Genomic DNA, 10,217 nt, shown 5'->3' with positions numbered 1-10,217 from the left:
TAACGTTATGCAAATCTGTGATTCCCAAGCCATAGTCTTATGCAAATCATGCCCTGTGGCGTAATTGTCTGCTGACCAATCAGTGGCTGTACTTTCAAAAAGCCAACGGCCACTTTCAACCATCTGTCGATGACCGTTACGACTAAAAAAAACTTCTCTAGGTCTTACTTTCAGGGGGAGGTCTTATATTTCGCAATTCAGCAAAATCTGTGCTAGGTCTTATTTTCTGCGGATGTCTTATTTTCGGGGAAACACGGTATATATTAAATTAAAACTTTTTCAAGCTTAAGCACTAGATACAAACCAATAAGTTTTTATTTTGAAATTCGTTTAACTTAAAAATTCAGCAACGAGTTGCGTGACTCTCGGCTATTACGACATCTTATTTAGAAAATAACTTTTATAATTTTAATTACAATATAACTTAATTACTATAAAATGGCAGAAAGCTTACTTCTGAGGAGAGGGACAAGTTTTATAAAAAAGTATAAACATTAATGAGTAAAATCATTGTTAAGTCAGACCCTACAGGAGATATGTGCGATTCCCTTTATCTCCCCACTCTCTCGACCTTTAACCACCAACATTTAATAGCATCAATAACCCACATATAAAGCCACCATGCCAAATTTTGTTACTTAATCTCTACTTCATCCTGAGATATTAAGCAAAATAGAGGTCAATACACACACATCCATGGAATTTTTGTTTCGGCTTTTTTGAATTGAGGAGGTCCCAAAACTTTGAGATTTGCAAAAACCTCGGAAGGTCAAATTTGATACGATTCCCATATTTTACGGTGTTCTGTATACATAACAGCCACAAAAGTAAAAATAGAATCCAAGATACAAAATAAACATCAAAAAATATAATTGTATAATTATACATTTCCAGATATAATACGACGTATGGTAAATTAAAAAAGCTTGATATGTTTTGTAAATTATTTAGACTTTATTGTAAATATGATTATAATGCACTTAAAATATAAACATTTTTATAATCTATCACAATATGGACCTATTTTTAGATCTAAAAGTGTTGTTTGTAGAGAGGAATTTTAAATAATATCTTCTAAAGTAAAATAATTTCAAAAATGTTTGATACAAAAGTTCTATAATTCAATCTCAAATTATTCTACATTTCTAAATACCGATTTTTTTTCTATTTTATAAAAATTTCTCATCAACCAACCATTTTACGATGCTTACTACATTTCGTATTTTTATTTCCAAATTTAAAAATCTTCAAATCGTAATATTTGATTTTATTCATAGAAAAAAATAATAATTAATGTAAAAAAACTGGCTATACTTACCTATATATTTCATTTATTCTTTTATTTTCTAATTTTCTTTTTTTCTTTTCTTTTAACTGTAAATTTAATTTATTAATATTAAAAATGTCGTTTTATTTCCTTAATATTTTTCATAAAAGCTTTAATCTCGTTTAAATTACAAACATAGATACTATACATTTTAAAAGTTCATCAATTAAAATTTGATGATGAAATAGCTTTTAATTAGTGTACGTGATAAATCCTAAAGTTATTTTAGTGGCATTAATAACATCATTTATTGTGACATAGAACACTATCCATAAATTAAATCTAATAATAATTGTATTTATTTAAAAGAATTATAACAGAAAACCATTGTTGTATTTTTAAATTTAAAAATACATGTTTATATGCTTTAAATTTTTTGTACGTTAAATTCCCTGTAACAAGAATGTATTCTTATTACGATGAAGTTAGAATAGAATAAAATTATACCTTTTCTTTCATTTCTTTCTCTCTCCTTCTCTTTTGTTTGGACTTTTTATCATCAAAACGAACTGGCGGATTACACGAAATTGCACCCACTTCGTCATTCTCTTCGTCGTCGTCTCCGGTATTTTCTGTTTTCAAACCTTGAGACATTTCTTCAAGCCAAGTTTTCTAACAAAATAAATGGAATTAAGGATTATTAATGGAATGGATTGGAATAATTAATAATAACTCTCAATGGTGCTGCTTGGTTGTGGTGAGGGGGCTGCATGCTCCAGAGAAGCTGGGAGCTTTGCTGGCAGTAGTGTACACTACCAATAGGGTCACCCAAGCCAGACAGTCTCAGAGGAGACTGACTAAATGGCACCAACTATCATGCCAACCCATCTACACGGTGACGCCAAAGAGAAAAAAAGAAACCCATACCGGATTGGTCATCGCCCAGGTCAGTAAGGATTGCGATGGATGTTAGTGTCCCTGGGCATCCATTGACAAGTGGGCAACAGGACATAGTTGCTGATGATGATGCTGATCAACCGGGGCACAGCACTGCAGGGTTATCAGAAGAAACTCAAAAGAAGAAACATCAGAAAATCGAGTAGTAATGGCTTGTTATAATTCAGAACCATCGAAATGTACAAACTGTAGAAAGTTAAATACACAGACTCAGAAATTACTAAACAGAGATTAACAGACCAAAGACAATTTATCATTTGAAACATAGTGTTTAATGAAGTGGGAATTAGAAGAGATAGAACAATCTTGTAAAAGGAAAAATATCAGAAAATAACAACAGAAGAGAGGAAAATTCTTCTACTCTGGTATTTGGTATCTGGAAATACCAAATACCAGAATAGAAGAGACGGCTCAAGTAGATGATTTGGACCAGCAAGGCAAACAAGAACAGGTACTGCTCTGAAATAGTTCAAGAACTCAAGAAAAAATACTAAATCATATGCAGTGATCAGCTGAGAGACTTAGACTGCCAGCCTTGAAAAATATGCCAAGAAATCAAATGAATTCCATCGTGAAGGATATTAATAAAGCACTTGCTGCAATCGACATATCACCACCAAAAGAATGCAATTGGGCATCGAAATTTCAACCCCAAAGAGGCTGACAAAAGCAATTAAAGATCACCAGCCAGAAAAATTGTCAAAAGCAACACCTCATTCAGCATGCTGGAAAAATTCAAATGGACTGTACGGAAACATCCTCCCTACAATTCAGACCTTGCATCTTGTGATTTTCATGTGTTTGGCCCCACGAAAAAGAACCTTTTGAATACAGTCGACCTCCCCTATAACACTGTTGATAATTCCGTTTTATATGAATTCCGTGATGTACGAGTCACTTAGATTTTACAAATACGTGTGCCGGGCTGTGAACGGCTCACGTATTTGTAAAATCTTGTACTTGAATTGCACATTTACATGAATAAATATTTTTAACCCCTACGTTTCATACTTGTATTATATTTTTGGCATGAGTGCAACTTACTTTTTGACTCTTCCTCATATATGTGGCAAGATATAAATCCGCAAAGTAAAAATAACTTATTTTACAAGTATCGCAGAGATGAGATGAAATAACGTTACTAAGAAACATTACATTTGCAGTGTGATATTATTATTAAGCACATAGTGGAAACTTTAACAACTAAAAACATAAAGGCAAAAAATAAATATATACACAACTTATTAAAAATTTGAATTAAAAATAAAAATTTTCATATGTTGAATAAAATCCAAAAGAATATCACATTGTTACAATTAGTCATTTTTTTTTACATAACCAATGAAAGATTTTCAAAAAAGTTGAACAACAAAAGTGCTGACAAATTTTACTTCATTTTTTTAAAATTACGCAAATTAATATTTGATTCAAAATTTGGAGTTACGAAAGATCGGCCATTGCCACTATAAAACTTGCTAAATCTTACAGTCGAATATACATTGGAATATTATATGCATCTCGACTTAGAATTATTAGTAATCGAGGCTAAAATTTTTAATGGATAATTCACTGTTTGTAGTCTATTATATATAATTTACTGCAAGTTATTACATTTTTAAACAATCCTTTTACTGCATCATCATCATAATTATTATTGCAAAATCGAAATACGGTAAATACGGTATATTATTGTTAACAATAATATACCGTATTTACTCGCATATAGGACGAGGTGCGACTTTAATTAAATTAATTTATTAATACAATTTAATTTTATTTCACTTAAATAAAATAATATCAAATGTGTTTGATAATATTTTATTTGTGATTTCCGTTCATCACGTATTAAGGCAAACAATCGTGTTTGCCTTAAACATTATAATGTGCACGACCAGAAAAAGTTTATTTTTAATAATTCGGAATGTGCTAATTCATTAAAAATAACAATTTAACAAATATGAAATAGCAATGATTATAAATGTAGCTATAATAATTCATTTTTAATACATTGCTTGATAATCAAATTCCATTTAAAAAATAAGATAAAACGTTAAAAATTTTAAAATTTCTAGTTCTGAAACAAGATAAAAATCAATAACTGACAGATAATCAATTATAAGCATAAAATAAAAATTCTATATTTAAATATAAATCAATATATGTTAATAAATGTATAATTATCATTAGTATTTCATTTTATATAAACTATATTTCTTCAGCTTATGTAAATTATCTTTTCTGAAGTTTAAAATAAATTCGGCGGCACATGAGCTGCATGCGGCTTACAGATCAAGACGATCTATCTGCCATAATGTAGATTGTTTGTTCTCAGTCTTTGAATCCAGATATTGGAAAACTAGGAGGAGGAAGATAGCACTGGCAAGTTTCTGATGAAAACAATTAACTTTAGTTTTATAAATATGTACATTAAATAAAAGCAATACTATAGCAATTATATATTGTTGAGTTGAATTCACTGAACTACATAATGTGTTTTAATTGCCCTATCTATATTCCTGCATTCTCGCTTCAAATTATAATTTTAAGAAAATTTGTAAGTGTGATGCAGCCCGCGTGAATCTTACCAGCCGCATTAATGGCCCGTTGTTTAAATGAGTTTAACACACCTGAAATAAATCATACTTGTTATAACTATATCTTAACAATTTTCATCTGAAATTTTGAATATATATTTTAATTTTGATAAGATTAATTCCATGATAAGTAATGTTCTATCCCAAAGAATGAACTATTAAAACTTGACAAATACAAACATCTGTGTAAATAGGATTCAAATTCATATAGTCTTATTGACAAAATAACAGTGCCTTAACAAATTTAAGACACCAGAGCAACTTAAGAATTAGATTAATCAATCAATCAATTCTTTATTGTATGAACCTTAGTTCATTACAAGGGGTAATTTGTTACAAAAATAAAATCAATAGTGATATAATATAATATTTAGCAAGTTAATAATTTAGTGCAAAATAACACAAAGTAAAATATTGAGTAATAATCAGTTTTTATAAAGTGCAATGTATTAATAATATCTTTCCAAGACTTAAACCTTATTAAATACTTGTTCCTACTATCTCTAAATTTTATACGATGAAGAAATACGTGTTCCCGAGTTTCATATACTTGCATAGTACAGTTACTACATATTTTTTCAGGATCTATTGTTAGTCTGCTGTTATATGTTACGATATAATTTTGACTGCATCTCAAATGAAAGATTATTATGTTGTGTTCAACATAATAATTTATGTCCATAAACAAATAATCTTCACACATGAACATCGTTTTAATGCTGCAATATAATTGATAGTGCTTATTCTTTCCTAACAGAGACCAATCTTCTTGTATACTTTGTTCACAGCACAGTTTTATAACGAATGGCTGACAACATTCGAATCAAATGAGGATCCCAAGATAGCCATAGAAAGGAAAAATCAAGTCGATCCAACAGATTTGCAATGCTGACGCCCAATTGTATGTGCAATCCTTTGTCGTTGAACACAATCTGTAAAGTTTATCATATGCTAGTTTAACGTAGCTTTTATTGTCTAATTTTAAGAGACATATCCAAAATAAAATTATTACTTTTATTGTAATTACTGATATCCTAGAAACTCCAATCGCAACATGTACGCTGGAATTTTGTTGTATAAAATGAAAATTTTTCTAAAATATAAAGCAAGGACAATTTCCAGTTTATCATAATAAGTGATTGCCCATATAGGAGCTGCATAGAGTAATACAGATGAAATCATTGAACAAAATCATTTCATATAAGTAGAAGCAGAGTTAATTTTTGCTCTTGAGAAAATAGGCCACATAGAACCCAATGCCATTTCAGCTTTACGCATACTTATCAGCCAGTAAGAATTGTCCAGAAGACAAAAATAAAACTCCCAAGTATACGTAATTTAAAGCAACTTGTAAAGGTTGGTTGTTCAGAAACCACCTTTCTCTAGATGACATTCGACCTCCCTTCTTGAATACCATTATCTTTGTTTTTGAAACATTTACGGTTAACCCGTAGTCACAGCAAAATTCCTCTAAAATTACAATTTTCTTTTGTAGCATTAGTGCAGAGTCAGCCAAAATTAGTGTCATCGGCATTAGTGCATGTATCTCAACTTGATCAGAGAGAGAATTCTCGGGTAAACCAGATTTAGTAAGTTGAACTATGAGACCATTGACATACAAATTAAAAAACAGTGGGCTCAAAATCTCACCCTACAAAACTCCAATGCTGACACCAAATGAATCATTTGTTTCAGATAATATTTTCACTTTTGCAGCGGCTTTAGAATATATATCAATCACAAGACCAAGAAACTGTTTATTTAACCCGTTCTTTCTCATAGAGCCCACAAAACTTTATGATTGACAGTATCAAAGGCAGATCGAAAGTTCACAGAAACAGCATAGAGCTTTCCTCTCTTTTTTTGCAATTTTAACTGTATCAGTGCATTTAATATAAATATTTGATCTTGACAAGATTGGTCAGGTTGAAAACTTGCTTGCTCCTGACACAAAATATCATATTTAAAAAACTAAAAGGATGGATACTTATTTAATAAACATGTAAAAAGTTTGTAAGGAACCAAGTCCGAGCGTTATTTTTATTTACGCTTTTTATTATATTTTTGTTTGGGGCTTATGTTTTGTTAGGACGAAGGTTTCCTCACCATTCACCTTAGAAACTTAAAAATAGAAGAGAAACCAACTCACCGACGAGAGAAAAGCGCCGTAGGAAAAACTCGCGAACACTTGCGCTCCCGAGCGGAAAAAGTAAGTCTGCACCGAGAAAAGGGGGAAGACCCCACAAGCCTAACTTAAGACCGTGCTAAACCTTAAAGAATAAAAACATCCCGAAAATTGTCAAAAAGAATAATGTAAAAGGTTAGCGAGTATTGTCGNATATCAATGCTAAACAAAGTTTTCTTTTAATTAAATATTGAAAAAATAGATATAAAAAAACTGACTTTTATTGTCCTCAGCTCTCCCGTCAACTCTTCACCGAGATTAAATTCGAGATCCGGCGCTTCGTATTTATATTTACTTAAGGTGTGCGGCCGATACATTCTTTTAATCAGTCTTTCGTCTTTTTTCATTTGTTTGTCTTCGACTTTCTTTTCTAAATTGAATATATCTTTTTTAATGCTTCTAAGCCTACAAAAAATAAAAATTATAAAATTATTATGGATTATATTTGTCTTATATTACTGTCATTATATTTTAAAAATGCAAATATAACTATATTCTAGCTTAAATGAACATTATGATAAAAAGATTGTCTAAACTTTTAATCATTAAAATTACAATGGCGGTCAATTATACTAATTATGAAATAATAGAAAAAGACTCAAATTAAATTAAATTTTAAAAAAGTTTAATTCATTTACTCAACAGATTTTAAGCACATAAATCTTAATTTTTAAGTGTTTGAGAGGAATAAAATCAAATTTTTATGCTTTGTCTTTATACAAGTTTTACTCTGTAAATACTCTTTTTAAATAAATATGTATATTCTAAAATTATATGATTGCAGAAATCCACCTTGTCATTATGGAATCCCCAATAGGTTCATCACCACAGACTGTTCTGTTTTATTACTGTGATCTATCTTTAATCAATTTCTAATTAATACACTATGGGAACTTAAATACATTCCTCAGACTTCCCGAATGGAATCTTTTTCCCCACTCTCATCAACAAAAAATATGTGGATCCATTATCAACTCTTTTCCTAGCTTTTCCTTAATCATCCTTCTAATGAGCTTTTATCATTATTCTTCCAGTTTGTTGAGCTCATCACACCATTACAGGACATGAATTGGGGAGTAAATGCTGATATCACTGTAATGATGTATTTCAATTTACTGTACAATATATTCATATAGTCAAGCTCAAACATACAAAATGTATTTCTGCATTATTTATTGCATTTTATTTCAATTTTAACAGATTACATCTTTTCTTAATTATTAATAATAATAAGTACTGTTAAGATGAATAATGAATTTACATGTTAACAAACTGAAAAGTTTATAAAACATATTTAACAATTTTTGAAGATAATTACCATTTTCATTTACCGTGTTTCCCCGAAAATAAGACAGTGTCTTATATTAATTTTTGCTCTGAAAAATGCGCTAGGTCTTATTTTCAGGGAATGTCTTATTTTTTCCAGGAAGAAGAATTCACATTTATTATTGAACAAAAAAATTCCCAAGTCGAACTTAGACGAGAGTGACGTATATCCGGTGTGTCGAACTGTCGCCTTTTTATAGCGTCAACATCGGACTCGATGACCAATTAGTGCTTACTGAACCGTAGCACTATGCAAATGTCATGTGGCGTGATTCCCGGCCGACCAATTAGCCATCACCAGCCGTAACGTTATGCAAATCTGTGATTCCCAAGCCATAGTCTTATGCAAATCATGCCCTGTGGCGTAATTGTCTGCTGACCAATCAGTGGCTGTACTTTCAAAAAGCCAACGGCCACTTTCAACCATCTGTCGATGACCGTTACGACTAAAAAAAACTTCTCTAGGTCTTACTTTCAGGGGGAGGTCTTATATTTCGCAATTCAGCAAAATCTGTGCTAGGTCTTATTTTCTGCGGATGTCTTATTTTCGGGGAAACACGGTATATATTAAATTAAAACTTTTTCAAGCTTAAGCACTAGATACAAACCAATAAGTTTTTATTTTGAAATTCGTTTAACTTAAAAATTCAGCAACGAGTTGCGTGACTCTCGGCTATTACGACATCTTATTTAGAAAATAACTTTTATAATTTTAATTACAATATAACTTAATTACTATAAAATGGCAGAAAGCTTACTTCTGAGGAGAGGGACAAGTTTTATAAAAAAGTATAAACATTAATGAGTAAAATCATTGTTAAGTCAGACCCTACAGGAGATATGTGCGATTCCCTTTATCTCCCCACTCTCTCGACCTTTAACCACCAACATTTAATAGCATCAATAACCCACATATAAAGCCACCATGCCAAATTTTGTTACTTAATCTCTACTTCATCCTGAGATATTAAGCAAAATAGAGGTCAATACACACACATCCATGGAATTTTTGTTTCGGCTTTTTTGAATTGAGGAGGTCCCAAAACTTTGAGATTTGCAAAAACCTCGGAAGGTCAAATTTGATACGATTCCCATATTTTACGGTGTTCTGTATACATAACAGCCACAAAAGTAAAAATAGAATCCAAGATACAAAATAAACATCAAAAAATATAATTGTATAATTATACATTTCCAGATATAATACGACGTATGGTAAATTAAAAAAGCTTGATATGTTTTGTAAATTATTTAGACTTTATTGTAAATATGATTATAATGCACTTAAAATATAAACATTTTTATAATCTATCACAATATGGACCTATTTTTAGATCTAAAAGTGTTGTTTGTAGAGAGGAATTTTAAATAATATCTTCTAAAGTAAAATAATTTCAAAAATGTTTGATACAAAAGTTCTATAATTCAATCTCAAATTATTCTACATTTCTAAATACCGATTTTTTTTCTATTTTATAAAAATTTCTCATCAACCAACCATTTTACGATGCTTACTACATTTCGTATTTTTATTTCCAAATTTAAAAATCTTCAAATCGTAATATTTGATTTTATTCATAGAAAAAAATAATAATTAATGTAAAAAAACTGGCTATACTTACCTATATATTTCATTTATTCTTTTATTTTCTAATTTTCTTTTTTTCTTTTCTTTTAACTGTAAATTTAATTTATTAATATTAAAAATGTCGTTTTATTTCCTTAATATTTTTCATAAAAGCTTTAATCTCGTTTAAATTACAAACATAGATACTATACATTTTAAAAGTTCATCAATTAAAATTTGATGATGAAATAGCTTTTAATTAGTGTACGTGATAAATCCTAAAGTTATTTTAGTGGCATTAATAACATCATTTATTGTGAC

The 10,217-nt window shown here is 30.0% G+C and overlaps 1 protein-coding gene across 2 annotated transcripts in view; it reads right to left on the bottom strand.

The window, feature by feature from the left end:
• Nucleotides 1-10,217, bottom strand: part of LOC111619804 (ribosome biogenesis protein NOP53-like) — a 49,673-nt gene that overhangs the window by 9,347 nt on the left and 30,109 nt on the right. For both annotated transcript variants that reach the window (XM_023361624.1, XM_023361623.1), the window contains exons 9-10: nt 9,952-10,007; nt 7,222-7,408 (exon numbers count right to left, since the gene is read on the bottom strand). In XM_023361624.1, coding sequence (XP_023217392.1) covers nt 7,222-7,408; nt 9,952-10,007 — 243 coding nt within the window. The remainder of the gene's footprint in view (nt 1-7,221; nt 7,409-9,951; nt 10,008-10,217) is intronic.

Source organism: Centruroides sculpturatus, unplaced genomic scaffold (assembly GCF_000671375.1).
Source record: "Centruroides sculpturatus isolate CEXI.00-Female unplaced genomic scaffold, Cexi_2.0 scaffold178, whole genome shotgun sequence".
NCBI lineage: Eukaryota > Metazoa > Arthropoda > Arachnida > Scorpiones > Buthidae > Centruroides > Centruroides sculpturatus.
Note: the sequence above shows the minus strand (reverse complement) of the source record. Positions and strands in the feature narration are given on the sequence as shown.